We start from the raw sequence: 15,655 nt of genomic DNA, 5'->3' as shown, positions 1-15,655 counted from the left end.
TTTTCCGACCCTCATCACGCAGAACGAAGGGGCTCTTCTGCATCCCAACCTCCAGTATCTGGCTCTCACGGCCTGGATGTTGAGGGCGTAGACTTTGCCTCTTTGGGTCTGTCAGAGGGTGTCTCCCGCATCTTGCTTGCTTCCAGGAAAGATTCCACTAAGAGGAGTTACTTCTTCCATTGGAGGAGGTTTGCCGTCTGGTGTGACAGCAAGGCCCTAGATCCTCGCTCTTGTCCTACACAGACCCTGCTTGAATACCTTCTGCACTTGTCTGAGTCTGGTCTCAAGACCAACTCTGTAAGAGTTCACTTTAGTGCAATCAGTGCATACCATTACCGTGTGGAAGGTAAGCCGATCTCAGGACAGCCTTTAGTTGTTCGCTTCATGAGAGGTTTGCTTTTGTCAAAGCCCCCTGTCAAGCCTCCTACAGTGTCATGGGATCTCAATGTCGTTCTCACCCAGCTGATGAAACCTCCTTTTGAGCCACTGAACTCCTGCCATCTGAAGTACTTGACCTGGGAGGTCATTTTCTTGGTGGCAGTTACTTCAGCTCGTAGAGTCAGTGAGCTTCAGGCCCTGGTAGCCCAGGCCCCTTACACCAAATTTCATCATAACAGAGTAGTCCTCCGCACTCACCCTAAGTTCCTGCCAAAGGTTGTGTCGGAGTTCCATCTGAACCAGTCAATTGTCTTGCCAACTTTCTTTCCCCGTCCTCATTCCTGCCCTGCTGAACGTCAGCTGCACACATTGGACTGCAAGAGAGCATTGGCCTTCTACCTGGAGCGGACACAGCCCCACAGACAGTCCGCCCAATTGTTTGTTTCTTTTGATCCCAATAGGAGGGGAGTGGCTGTAGGGAAACGCACCATATCCAATTGGCTAGCAGATTGCATTTCCTTCACTTACGCCCAGGCGGGGCTGGCTCTTGAGGGTCATGTCACGGCTCATAATGTTAGAGCCATGGCTGCGTCGGTAGCCCACTTGAAGTCAGCCTCCATTGAAGAAATTTGCAAAGCTGCGACGTGGTCATCTGTCCACACATTCACATCTCATTACTGCCTGCAGCAGGATACCCGACGCGACAGTCGGTTCGGGCAGTCAGTTCTTCAGAACCTGTTTGGGCTTTAGGATCCAACTCCACCCCCCGAGGGCCCTGTTTATTCTGTTCCAGGCTGCACTCTCAGTTAGTTGGTAAATTTCTTAGGTCAATCTCAGTTATGTCCTCGCCGTTGCGAGGCCCAATTGACCATGGTTGTTGTTTTGAGTGAGCCTGGGGGCTAGGGATACCCCATCAGTGAGAACAAGCAGCCTGCTTGTCCTCGGAGAAAGCGAATGCTACATACCTGTAGAAGGTATTCTCCGAGGACAGCAGGCTGATTGTTCTCACAAACCCGCCCGCCTCCCCTTTGGAGTTGTGTCTTCCCTTGAACTGTATTGTCTTGCTACATACTGGACTGGCCGGCTCGAGCCGGTTTCGGGCGGGAAGACGGCCGCGCATGCGCGGTGTGCGCGGGCGCGCGAGAGCTAGCAAAGGACTTTGCTAGGAAGATTCCGATTGGAGGGGCTGCCGAGGACGTCACCCATCAGTGAGAACAATCAGCCTGCTGTCCTCGGAGAATACCTTCTACAGGTATGTAGCATTCGCTTTGTCTCGGATCTTGCAACTTATTGGCTTCCAGGAAATTCACTATCCTTTCCTTCAGCATCGCTTCCATTACTTTTCCAATAACCGAAGTGAGGCTTACCGGCCTGTAGTTTCCAGCTTCTTCCCTATCACCACTTTTGTGAAGAGGGACCACATCCGCCGTTCTCCAATCCTAGGAGGAATTCATTTTTTCCCTGTCTTCATGCCCACCCTGGCGAAAGGAGCTTGCACACTTTTGACTGCAAGAGAGCTTTGGCCTTTTACGTGGAGTGGACAAGGCCCTTCAGATAGTCCGCCCAGTTGTTTGTCTCCTTTGATCCCAACAGGAGGGGAATCGCCATTGGTAAACGCACCATTTCCAGTTGGCTAGCAGATTGCATTTCCTTCACTTAACGCCCAAGCTGGACTGACTTTGGAGGGCCATGTTACGGCTCATAATGTCAGAGCCATGGCCGTGTCAGTGTCCCACTTTAAGTCAACCTCCATTGAAGAGATTTGCAAGGCTGCAACATGGTCTTCAGTCCACACATTCACATCTAACTACTGCCTACAGCAGGATACCCGACACGACAGTCAGTTTGGGCAATCAGTGTTACAGAATCTGTTTGGGGTTTAGAATCCAACTCCACCCTCCTAGGCCTGTTTTATTCTGTTCCAGGCTGCACTTTCAGCTAGTTTGTATATAGTTTCAGGCTGATCTCAGTTATGTCCTCACCACTGTGAGGCCCAGTTGACCAAATTTTATTGTTTTTGGTGAGCCTGGATTCTAGGGATACCTTACTTGTGAGAATGAACCAGCCCGCTTGTCCTCAGAGAAAGCGAAGTTACTTACCTGTATCAGGTATTCTCTGAGGACAGCAGGCAGATAATTCTCACAATCCCACCCACCTGTCTTGGAGTTGTCTCATTTTATTTTTCTTTATGCTTTTTTTATTAAACTGAAGAGCGCAGTTGCTTGGCGGGCGGGAAGGCACGCCGCACATGCACAGTCGAGCGCAGATCATGCATCAGAAGGCTTTATTAAATATTTTGCTATTTATTATGCCGGTTCCCGGGCCAATGTGGAACTTCGACCCACTTGTGAGAATGATCAATCTGCTGTCCTCGGATAATACCTGATACAGGTAAGTAACTTCACTTTTCAGGTTAGTACAAATGGTCACATGACCTAAGTTAATCTGTTGTGCTGGCAGAGAATTCTAATCACATATGAGCAGTTTCATAGTCTTCCCACCCCCACCCCTTGATAGTATAGCATGTGGTTTGTGTAAATACCAAAGCTTGCTGTTTTTTTTTTTTGTTTTTGTTTTTCCAGGAAATCTGCCAGATAAGAAATTTGATACTGAGAAGAGAGGCATGAATATTGGTGATTTCAATGAAATGATAAGAAAGGATCGATCTGGCTTCCGTCCCCTCAATTCCAAAGATATGGGATCCACTGATAGCGGGCCTTATTTTGAGAAGGTGAGCTGTGTTGAGCCAATTTACAATTAGTATTAACAGTTTTGAATTTCCAGTACCATGTTTAATACAGAGTTGGGGTACAGCACTTAAGAAATGGAGGTTGTCTTTCCCAAGCTGACCTGGCTTGAAGGTTATTTGCCTGAGTTTGACAGCTTCAGCTGAGGAGAAGAGTAACTTAGAGAATAATTAATTCACTGCAGTAAACAGAAATGTTTTTTGTCAGGGAGCTCAGCTAACATCATAAACTGTAAGATACCAGAATCAATTATGAAATGTAATAAAAAGGAATTATGTATGCTTCATATAGCCTTTTAAATTCTGTTATGGATAGAGCCAAGATGTTCTACATTTCATCCTTTCACTGATAAAATATCTAACAGTCTTCCTATATAATGCATTAAGAATAGGGTTTGTCAGTGACTTGCAGGAGAGAAGATTGTCACCTGACCCCAAGCCACCTCACTGTGACTAACAGGGTACCACATCATTCACAAGACAGCTTCCTAAGAACTCTGGTGGTAGCACGGGCTGCAAGGAGGCTCCAAGTGGTTCAAAGATAATGGGCTTTCCATAGCGTCCCACAGATCAATCCAGAGACGAGTGGGTTGTGTCCCTCTACCAGCAGGTGGCGATAGAGAGAACTTCAGAGTTTTACTATATGTAGACACGTGCAGCCATCTTACTCTCAGTATTCTTTCTATCTCAGCAGGTGGATGGACACATCCTGTGCAGCTCTCTGGATGAGTTTGCTCCTACCCTGTTCCCTCAGGATTAGTTGAGCGCTTTGAAATTTGCTCCTCGCCTGTTCCCTCAGGTTTTGTTGAGCTAGGGGTTCGTGGCCAGATCGGGCCAGTAAGGGGTACACCTGGTGGTTGCCATTTCCCTCCCCTACTCCTGCGCTGTCTCCATGCTATGGTGATAACTTGGCTCTGAGTTATGGTTTCCTGACACACCTGCCTTTAAAAGAAAAAAAAAAAACACGGGATGCACAGCCGAATAAAGTAGCAGAGATGGTACTAGCTCTGTGTGGACACAGCAATGGTTGGTATTCCCTCCCTTGGGCTCGTTTTCTCCTTTGTGTAAGGTAAGAGTGTTTTTTCCTTATTTCATAGTGGTTAGCGGTTCGTTAGGAGCTTGGGCCTCGCATGGTCCTGGCGGAGATTGCGAGTTACCAGGGACTATTCAAGGATTTAGCATAGTGGGGGTGATACTCTCCGCTATGATTTTTTTAGTCCGAGATGTGGTTTTGGCGGGCTTGTCTCGGACGCCATCTTGTGCAGGGCTTTGGGCCTTCGCGGTTTTCAGGCTGCTCTGTTCCCAGGACCTTCTCGGAGTCACAGCGGGGAAAGTGCTCCGAGTGGTAGGATTTCGGTCCTACCCGGAAATTTGGTCGTCAACCGTCTGGGGAAAGGGGAACGTGTGTGATAACCCCCCTCGCTGCTCTGTTTGTTTTTCTGTCTCGGAGTTCTTGCGGCCCTGTTTTGCTGGCAATTGCCTTCGCACTATTGTGTGACAGCCTGGGGGCAGCTCCTCGTTTCTCTTCTGCGTTGCCTGAGGTCACAGTTTTCGAGACTGGTGCAGCAGGGGAACGTTCTCTTCTTCCTGCTATTTTTCGATCTAGGATTTTGCCTGCTCTAGGATCTCTTCGTTTCTTTTGGGCTGTGCATGTTGCTGGCCCTTCTTGCGGAGGTACGGGGCACTTTTGTCTCTAATGTATACTGAGTGGCTTCTGGTTCTTACTAGGGGTTTTATTTTTTACAGGAAGCAGGCAAACAATAATCCTGTAGTCCAGTCTGCTGTTTCGTGCAGGGACATCCAGGTTCCATGTGCCTGGATGCTATATGCATTTTCTGTTCACCATGTTACTGGAAGGCCTGTTATTTTTTTCACTGCAGTTATTTCTTTCTGTAGGTAACCATGATAATTGTGCCTTTAGGGGCAGAGTGTCTGCTTTCCTCAGTTTTGCGGTCTGGACTGTTCAGCATAGCCTCAGTGGGTTTTTATATTTTTACATGTGTTTCCATGGCACTACCTGGCTTACTTCAGCACAGATTCTGTGTGTTTTAGAAGGAGCCATAGATTCTCTAGTCCTTACTTTTTCCATCCTGTCACTGTTGGCTGTTCTGTTTTTCAGGCTGCTGAAATATTCCGCAAGCTGCATCCTGGGTCTCTGGTGCTTGCTAGCTTCCTTCGTTACCATCCTTAGGGGTGGGCTGATAGGCTGCGTAGGGGAGCTGTTGTTCTGTGTGTCATTGTGTCTGTACTCATTGACTCACAAGTCGCTTTGTTTTCATCCCATTATGGGGTGTTGGATCTTACCCTATCTAGAGGAGTCAGGCTCTGCTTCTGTCTGCTCTAGTCTCCTTTTTGGACGGACAGTGCATTCTGTTGGCGACTTCATGGGATACATTTATCCGTCTGGGTCTTGTTACAGCTCGACCGGTCGGTTTCCAGTGGAGGCCGTCGGTCCTTGTTGCGGCTGAGGCCATCGGTCCTTGTTCCGGCTGAGGCTGTTGGGCCTTGCGCCGGCGGAGGCCGGTGGGCCTTGCTCAGGCTTCAGCCGATGGGATTAGCTGTAGCTGAGGCTGAGCTTTGGCTAGGGCGCTCAGGCCGTCAGGTCGGCTGGGGCCGTCGGGCCTTGCTTCTGCTGAGGCAGTAGGTCCTTGCTTCAGCTCTGCTGCGGCTCGGGCCGTTGTTTTGCTCTACCGCAGGCCATCAAGCATTGCTCAGGCTGTCGAGCCTATCTTCGGCTCAGCCCGTTGAGTCTCGCTCCGGCTCTGGCCGTCGAGTCTCGCTCCGGCTCTGGCCGTCGAGTCTCGCTCCGGCTCTGGCCGTCGAGTCTCGCTCCGGCTCTGGCTGTCGAGTCTCGCTCCAGTTCAGCCTGTGGACCGTTGCTCTAGCTCCGGCCGTTCACTTGTGCTGACCTTGCTCCGGCTCAGGCCGTCGAGCTTTGCTACGGCTCAGGCCATCGAACTTTACTACGGCTCAGGCCATCGAGATTTGCTACGGCTCAGGCCGTCGAGTTCGGCTTCGGCCGTCGAGCTTGGCTCCGGCTTCGGCCGTCGAGCTTGGCTCCGGCTTCGGCCGTTGAGCTTATCTCCGGTTCAGGCCATTGAACCTGGCCTTAGCTCCGGACGTCGAGTCTGACTCCTGCTCAAGCCGTCGAGGCTTGTTCCGGAGCAGGCCGTTGAGTCTTGTTCGGCTGAAGCAATTGACATTGCCACGGCTTAGGCCGGCGACCTGGCTCCGGCTCAGGCCGTTGAGATTTACTTTGGTTTCTGGGCACAGGTCAGGGCCTGGCTACAAGTCAGGTCGTACAGTCTGGCTACGGCTAGCTTCGTCGAGCTTTGATCGGCTCAGACCGTCGAGCATTGTTTCAGCTGAAGCAGTTCGCCTTGCTCAGGCCGTTCAGCTTGTTCTGCTTGAGGCAAGATTTTCTAGGGAGCGCTTGCGAAGTTGCCCGGCGTCTGATTCTGATCTTGGGTCCTTCTGGGATCGGTACCTTTGTGAGGTGGAGGTCTTATCCTGTCAGTTCCGAACGGAAGGAGTCTCTCGCTGGCTACGGGTAGGCTGCAGCCTCGTGTTTTTTCTCCAGGTCTATTGTTTCTTGCCTGTCAGTCTTATGCGGCTGCTGGTCAGTCCCTTTTCTGGCTGTCTGGTCTTTGATGCTTCTGGCATCTTGTTTGGGACGCCCCTACTATTTGTTTCTTTTTTTGATGATAGTTTTCCTTCCTGACTAGGGAGGTTCTGATTCACTTGGGTTCTCTACCTTAGCTGGTTTTCATCGCTGTCCTGTTCGGGGCCGTCTTCTTTTTGGGTCTTGGCCTGGCAAGTTGCTTTCTGCCTTGTGGTTGCGTATTCCTTCCTTTTGTATGAGGAGGTTAGTTCAGTGTTAATTTCATATTCCTCTGGATCTCGGGAGTAGCCTTCAGGTCTCACCTGGCAGAGCCTTCTTTTCTGGCTGCTTTTCCGGGACGCCATCTATGTTCTTTCCTTTATCTTGACAGCTCCATTGTAGCATGTTGAGCACCGCTCCATTGCTGCATGTTGAGCACCGCTCCATTGCTGCATGTTCAGCACCGCTCCATTGCTGCATGTTGAGCACCGCTCCATTGCTGCATGTTGCGCACAGCTCCATTGCTGCATGTTGAGCTCAGCTCCATTGCTGCAGGTTGAGCACAGTGCCTTTGTTTCATGTTGGGCAGCTTCATCTATATTCTTTGCTGTAGGTTGTGCACAGCTTTTTGGCTGCATGTTGGGCAATCTATTGATACATGTTGAGATCAGCTCTATTGTTCTCCGTTGAGCACGGCTCCATCGTGTCATGTTGAGCTCGGCGCCAGAGTGTTGGGTTGAGCACATCTCCATTACCGCAGGTTGGGCGCAGAGCTTTTGCAAGATGTTGAGCGCGGCTTCATTCCGGGAAGCTGGGTGTGGCTCCATCCCTGTACGAGTCTTTTCGCGATAGGTTGTTCGCAGCTCCATCACTGCTTTTGTGCGCTGTTCCATCGCTGCTTTTCAGCGCAGTTCTTTGCGGCATGTTGAATGCTGCTCTATTGCTGCAAGTTGAGCACAGCTTCTTCTCTTGGGTACTGCCACCGTCCATCGGGGGGCTTGGCGTCTTGTCTCTTTTCTGGGCACAGGTCCACAGTTCCACGTTGACTTTAGATCCTTCGCTGTGTGTTCAGGCTTGCAGATGTTTCTGTAGGTCCGGCGTTGAGGAAGATTCTCTATTCTTGATGAATAGCACCTTTCTTCAGGATTTCGTTGTTCGACTTTCGTTGTTTCTGGAACCTGGTACCATGCTCTTCTCTAGCGTTGGTGGTTTCCTGTTTCCACGTTCTGGGGCATATCTTTATTTTGTCTGATGTTCGTGAGCCTCTTGGGGGTTGGGGTATGCTCCGTTCTCTGTCTTGAGAGTTGTGTCAAGTCTTCCTGTGAGCCTTGACGGTTTGGGGAACCCACCCTACTTTGGGGACTGCTTTTGTACATCCCACTCTTCTCTAGATTGATCTGTGGGACGCTATGGAAGGTAAAATTATGTCTTACCTGATAATTTTCTTTCCAAGGGCCCGTCCTTTATTGTTTTTTGGCTTAAGGTACATAGTCACCAGAGGGGTGTTTGTTCCTGTTTTGCTCCACTAGGTTCTCTCCTTCTTAAGGGACCGTTGGATACTGACGGAAAACAACGGACCATGGACTACTGTCATGTTCAGAATTTCACACTTATGTGGTTTCCCTCCCGCTGCTGCGGTGGAGGAAGGGACGGCAAAGGTGGTTTTTGAGGCAGGAGTGAACTTTGATGGTGGATTGCTTGGCTTTTCACTTGCTTTGGTATCGACAATACTGAGAGTAAGATGGCTGCACGTGTCTACATATAGTAAAACTCTGAAGTTCTCTCTATCTCCACCTGCTGGTAGAGGGACACAACCCACTCGTCTCTGGATTGATCTGTTGGGACTAATGGAAAGAAAATTATCAGGTAAGACACAATTTTACCTTGCAGCTGATGGGGATTATTCCACTTGTTGATGGCTAGCATTATTATTATTATTATTTGTAGCATTTGTATCCCACATTTTCCCATCAATTTGCAGGCTCAATGTGGCTTACATTTGCCGTAATGGCGGTTGCCATTTCCGGGTTACAGAATTACAAATGGTATTGCGTGAAGTTGCATGCATACATGGTAACATACATGGAACATAACATACGTTGAACATATCATGGTATAGATATATAGCATGTGCATATACATGGTAAGGAAGAATACATTGTGGTAATGTAAGAAGGTTCCTGAGTAATAAATTGGATTGTAACACACTTTAGGTCATCGACTATGGAGAGATCATATTCGATATAAAGATTAAAGTGGTAGTGCTTGTTCATTAATAGCAAAGATGTTAATCAGTCAAGTGATAAGATTTCAGGTATGTCTAGGTCGTGTAAAGTCTTATTATTTAGTATTTAAGATGGATGTTTATGGTATGGCTTCTTGAACAGATCTGTTTTCAGTAGCCTTCAGAAGACAGGTCTTCCCGTTATTTTTATGGCCTTCGGTAGTGCGTTCCATAGCTGCGTGCAAATGTATGAGAAACTGGTCGCATATGTGGATTTATATTTTAGCCCTTTGCAGTTAGGGTAATGGAGATTGAGGTATGTGCGTTCTGATCTTTTTGCGTTCCTGGTAGGCAAGTCTATAAGGTCTGACATGTAGGTTGGGGCTTCCCCGTGAACGATTTTGTGGACCAGGGTGCAAACTTTGAATGCAATTCGTTCTTTTAGTGGGAGCCAGTGTAATTTCTCTCTTAGGGGTTTGGCGCTTTTGTATTTCGCTTTCCCAAATATGAGTCTGGCTGCTGTATTTTGAGCGGTTTGAAGCTTCTTAATGATTTGTTCTTTGCATCCAGCATAAATGGCATTGCAGTAGTCTAGATGGCTTAGCACCATTGATTGTACTAGGCTGTGGAATACTTCCCTTGGGAAGAAAGGTTTGATCCTTTTAAGTTTCCACATTGAATAGAACATTTTTTTTTTTTTTTGCTGTATTTTTCGCATGATCTTCGAGTGTGAGATTTCGGTAAATTGTGACTCCCAGGATTTTCAAGCTGTCTGAGACCGGAAGGGTGTAGTCCGGGGTGTTTATGGTATTGGGTTTGTTTATAGTGTATTGTGAGGACAGGATGAGACATTGTGTTTTTTCTGCATTTAGCTTTAGCTGGAATGCGTCCGCCCATGAGTTCATTATTTGGAGGTGTGATTTAATTTTTTAATTTCGGTTATATCTTGTTTGAACGGAATGTATATTGTGACATCATCTGCATAGATGTACGGGTTGAGTCCTTGGTTGGATAGCAATTTAGCTAATGGTATCATCATTAAGTTAAAAAGAGTCGGCGAGAGCGGTGATCCTTGTGGTACTCCACATTCAGGTTTACATGGTGTTGATGTTTTTGAGTTTGATATCACTTGGTAGGTTCTTGCTGTTAAGAAGCCTTCGAACCATCTAAGTACGTTTCCTCCAATCCCGAAGTAGTCCAGGATGTTTGAGAGTATTTAGTAGCTGACCATGTCGAACGCACTGGACATGTCAAATTGTAGGAGGAGCACATTGTTTCCAGTTGCAATTAATTGTTTAAATTTGGTTATGAGAGTGGTTAGCACTGTTTCGGTGCTATGGTTGGATCGAAATCCTGACTGTGATTCGTGCAGTATAGTGAATTTGTTTAGGTAGTTGGTAAGTTGTTTGACTACCATACTTTCCATTAGTTTGACTACCAAGGGGATTGATGCTGCTGGTCGATAGTTGGTTGTGTCATTTAATTTTTTCTTTAAGTCTTTGGGTATAGGGGTAAGAAGTATATTTCCTTTGTCCTTGGGGAATAGTCCGTGTTGCAGCATGTAATTCATGTGTGATGTTAGGTCTGTTATGAAGCGTTTGGGGGCGAGCCTTATTAGGTTGCTGGGACAGATATCCAATTTGGAGTGGGTTTTGGAGAATTTGTTGATTGCTTGAGTGATGGTTTCTTCGGTTAACAGATCGAAGTTATTCCAGGTTCGATCTGCTGGGTATTCACTGGGAGTTGGGTCCAAGCAGTCCATGAATTTTTCGTGATCAGTGGTTTTGAGTGGTAACGTGGATCGTAATTTTATAATTTTCTCGTTGAAATATTTGGCAAGGTTGTCTCCTGATGGGATGCTTTTAGTTTTATCATCTTACACATCAGTATTAGTTCAGAATGAAACTTCCTGCTTACACTATAAAACTTGCCGTTAAGCCCGTAACAACGGGCTAGTTTTTTGTTTTCCTATGCCCCCCCCCCCCCCCCCCCCGGATCCACCAACCCTGCTCTCTCCCCTGCCCTCCCCCCAGCGTGTTTCTCTCAGTTCCGCCCCCTCCTTCCCTCCCTGCTCCCTCCTCCTCCGATTTCCACGCCCATGTCCAAGCCCTTCTCCCTATTGGGCTGTACTGCTGGTGGAGGCGGGGCTTGGACTTCTACACTCTTAGCGTTCTGAGTTACTCTACTGCGCTTTTGCAGGTGAGTCGGTCACTTGCTGTTTATATGTTTGATAGAAACATTCCATGAACTGCATCTCTCTATACTCTTCTCACTTAAGTTATCTTGCAACCTTGTTCTAGTTGCATTATAGAATTATCTAAGAAATTAAATTAAAATATTAACTTTATTTTAGAAGCAATGTTTTTATACCCATCCATCTAAATACACATATAAGTGTGGATTTATATAATTTCATAACATTCTGCAAAGAGCTAGATTTCTATAAGCTCTAATATGGACCATTTGGCACATATTTTCACTACTAGAGCAGGAGTACGTACAAATAATTTTTGGTGGCCTCTAAATGATAATTGTTTCTAATGTTCAGTCCATGTTATTTGACTTTATTATCCATAGTGACCACATTTGGGAAATGTAGCAGGTTTCTGGACAAGAATTTCCTAAACTATTAGCCATGTTGGCTTATATATGAACAATAAGGAGTGGTTTTATTCCTTGGGATCCTGCTGGGGGTTGTGTCCTGGTTTGGCCAGTGTTGGAGACAAAATCCTGGACTTTGATCCAACGTTTGGTCTGATGTAATATGGCACTTGTTATATTTTTATCATTTTTGTGGAGAAAAATTGTTTCTTGCCATAGAGATCATAGGCTCTAGGAAGATATGCTGAGAGTTTAGTTTTGAATCTCAACTCACTGAAAATGGGGAGAACATATTAGGCCATAAGTACATATGTATTTCCACACTGGGACAGACCAAAGGTCCATCAAGCCCAGCATCTTGTTTCCAACAGTGGTCAATCCAGGTCACAAATACCTGGCAAGATCCCAAAAAGGTACAAAACATTTTATGCTGTTTATCCCAGAAATAAGCAGTGGATTTTCCCCGAGTCAATTTAATAATAGTCTATGGACTTTTCCTTTAGGAAGCCGTCTAGACCCTTTTTAAACCCTGCTAAGCTAACCGTCTTTACCACATTCTCTGGCAACGAATTCCAGAGTTTAATTATACATTGAGTGAAGAAAATATTTTGCTGATTCGTATTAAATTTACTATTTTGTAGCTTCATCACATGCCTCCTAGTCCTAGTATTTTTGGAAAAAGTAAACAAACAACGTCTACCTGTTCCATTCCACTCATTATTTTATAGACCTCTATCATATCTCCCCTCAGCCGATACAAAGCACCATGGACCGATACAAAGCATTATAACGTCCTCACTTTTGTTTTCCATTCCTTTCCTAATACCTAACATTCTGTTTGCTTTCTTAGCTGCCATAGCAGCTCACTGAACAGAGGATTTCAGTGTATCATAAACGACGCTAAAGTCCCTTTCTTGGTCGGTGACTCCTAACTTGGAAACCTTGCATTATGTAGCTATAGTTTGGGTTCCTCTTTCCCACATGCATCATTTTCCACTTGCTCACATTAAACGTCATTTTCCATTTAGACGCCCAGTCTCGTAAGGTCCTCTTGTAATTTTTCGCAATCCTCTTGTGATTTAACAACTTTGAATAACTTTGTGTCATCAGCAAATTTAATTACCTCACTAGTTACTCGCATTTCTAGATCATTTATATATATGTTGAAAAGCAGCAGTCCCAGCACAGACCCCTGAGGAACCCCACTATCTACCCTTCTCCATTGAGAATACTGATCATTTAACCCTACACTCTGTTTTCTATCCTTTAACCAGTTTTTAATCCACAATAGGACACTACCTCCTATCCCATGACTCTCCAATTTCTTCTGGAGTCTTTCATGAGGTTCTTTACCCTTCAAAGAATAATAGGTTGGTGAGGCAAGATTCCCCTTCATTAACTCCATGTTGGCTTTGTTTCAATCCATGCTTTTGAATATACTCTGTAATTTTGTTCTTTATAATAGTCTCTTACCATTTTGCCCGGCACAGACGACGGGCTCACTGGTCTATAATTTCCCAGATCCCCTCTGGAACCTTTTTTAAATATTGGTGTTTTTTTTTTTAATTTGTTGCATTTTATCCCACATTTTCCCACCTATTTGCAGGCTCAGTGTGGCTTACATAGTACCGTAAAGGCGTTCGCCAATTCCGGTGTAAACAGTTGCACAGTGATGTTATGGTAGAATAAGGTTCATGTGGAACAAACATATTAGGGGAAGTATAGGGGAAGAGTTAAGTTATATCCATTACATTCTTTGGTTTCGTAGTGTTGCAGGGTTCGGGTATTTAAGTAGGGTTGGTAGGGTATGCCTTTTTGAACAAGTAGGTTTTTTGTGATTTCCGGAAGTTTAGGTGGTTATAAGTTGTTTTCATGGCTTTTGGTAGTGCGTTCCATAGTTGTGTGATTATGTAGGATTTGTATTGAGTCCTTTCCAGCTTGGGTAGTGGAGGTTTAAATATGTTCGTGTTGATCCGGTTGTATTTCTGATTGGTAAGTCGATGACATCTGTCATGTATCCCGGGGCCTCGTCGTAGATAACCTTTTCAACCAGGGTGCAGATTTTGAAAGCAGTACGTTCTTTGATTGGGAGCCAGTGCAATTTTTCACGGAAGGGTTGGTGCTTTCGAATCACGTTTTTCCAAATATAAGCCTGGCTGCCGTGTTTTGAGCGGTCTGAAGTTTCTTTATGAGTTATTCTTTCATCCCTCATAAATTCCATTGCAGTAATCTAGGTGGCTTAGTACCATTGATTGTACCAGGTTCCGAAATGTATCCCTCGGGAAGAATTGTTTCACACGTTTGAGTTTCCACATTGAGTGGAACATTTTCTTAGTTACATTGGCTACCATCCAGTCTTTCAGGACTACTCTCATTTTTAAAGATAAATTACATTTCTCCGAGGACAAGCAGGCTGCTTGTACTCACATGTGGGTCGACGTCCGCGTCGGCCCGGAAACCAGCCATTTTGCAAGCAAAATATTTTTAAAATCTTGCCAGAGTCTTCTGGTGCGCGGATCGGTTTCCCGCCCGTCGCGTGAGCATTCCCGCTCAGTTATTTTTTCTCCGCGGTGAGGTGCAGTCGAATTTTTCCCCGCTCCTCGCAGTCCCAGGAAAGAGTTCTCTACTGTGGTATATTACTTTCTTTCTTTCCTTCATTTGGTTTCTATGATATAAAGTTTAAACCCCCCCCCCCCCCCCCCCCCCCCCCCCCGTGGTTTTCTTCACTTTTTTGCCCCTTTTCAAGTTTCCTTTGTTTTTCGACACGGCCAGGTTCTTCCCTTCTTTTCGTGCCCTTTTTTCTTTTAACAGGCACGATCGCGTCTTTTCGCCGAAGCCATTTTTTCTTCCCTGTCATCTAAGACACCCAGCAGCTCCAAACATTGTACTCTGTGCAACCGGACTATCTTGGGTACCGATACCCATGCTTGATGTATCCAGTGCCTTGGGCCCGACCATAGCCCAGCCACTTGCAGTCTGTGTGTTCGCATGAAGAAATGGACCCAAGTGTCTCGAGAGGCCCAACGAGAGAAGCTTTTTGGTGCTCATTCCGGTCCTTCGACATCGGTATTGAAGTCGGCGGCGTCAATGTCGGGAGCGATGGTAATGGCTGCGGAATGACCAACTCGTGCTGGGAGCAGTGAGGCATCAAGTGAGTCTCCACCTGTCTCGAGGCCTCCTGTTATGCAGGCCCCCCGGGACCAACCTTCGTTTGACCCGGCCCCAACGAAATATGAGGATTCCACTTCTTCCTCATCGGTACCGAGGAGTCTCAGTGACGGGCGTCGAGCAAAGGCGAAGAAGCACCGTCATCGTTCTCCTTCGACACACGGTGCTGGGAGTTCTGGGGTGTCGAGAGATTCGGCACCCGAGAAGCAGCGGCGCTGAGAGGATCACTCTTCCTTTATTCAGGAGGTGCCGATGCGTCAGTCTAGCAGCCCGATACCTGCTCCTGAGCCTCGACAAATTCTGCCACCGGCTCCTATACCGGCCCCGCAGCCTTGTCCGGCAGCTCTCGACGAGCGCATCAGAGCCTTGCTTCCAGAGCTTTTGGAAGGGTTACTGCGCCAGTTTGCTTCGGTGTCGGGGGTGCTTGCGCCTTCTGTACCGTCTGCTACAGCGGTTTCTGGCCCTTTGCCTGTGGTGAGGTCCCCGACTTTGGTGCTGCCTGCCAACCAGGTCAACTCCCCTTCGACGTCGGTGGAGGAAGCTTCACTAGAGTCCAGGCAGGCGTCGTCTCGGCACCGCCATCGAGGACGTCGTGGTCCCCGACTTTAGTGCTGCCTGCCAACCAGGTCAACTCCACTTCGACGTCGGTGGAGGAAGCTTCACTAGAGTCTAGGCAGGCGTCGTCTCGGCACTGCCATCGAGGACGTCGTTCCTCGGCGTTGAGGCAGGCTCAGTTTCGGTCTGCTCTGAAAGATGTCTTGTCCGATATTGAAGATGAGCATTCGTTGGTGGAAGAGGAGGATCCCAGGTACTTTTCTTCTGAGTCCTATGGAATTCTTTCTGAACCTTCCCTTCCACCAGAAAGGAGACTGTCTCCACTGGAGAGTCTATCCTTTACCTCCTTTGTCCGGGAAATGGCTGCAGCTATTCCTTTCCC

At 47.0% G+C, this 15,655-nt stretch overlaps 1 protein-coding gene across 1 annotated transcript in view; it reads left to right on the top strand.

Moving 5' to 3' along the window:
- TNRC6B (trinucleotide repeat containing adaptor 6B) overlaps positions 1 to 15,655 on the top strand; it is a gene marked incomplete at its 5' end in the record, with an annotated part of 663,786 nt that overhangs the window by 222,202 nt on the left and 425,929 nt on the right. The window contains 1 exon segment of the mRNA XM_030210577.1: positions 2,961 to 3,109. Coding sequence (XP_030066437.1) covers positions 2,961 to 3,109 — 149 coding nt within the window.

The sequence above is a fragment of the Microcaecilia unicolor genome, chromosome 1 (genome assembly GCF_901765095.1).
Source record: "Microcaecilia unicolor chromosome 1, aMicUni1.1, whole genome shotgun sequence".
Taxonomy (NCBI): domain Eukaryota; kingdom Metazoa; phylum Chordata; class Amphibia; order Gymnophiona; family Siphonopidae; genus Microcaecilia; species Microcaecilia unicolor.
The sequence above is the reverse complement of the archived record's forward strand: the minus strand, read 5'-3'. Positions and strand labels throughout refer to the sequence as shown.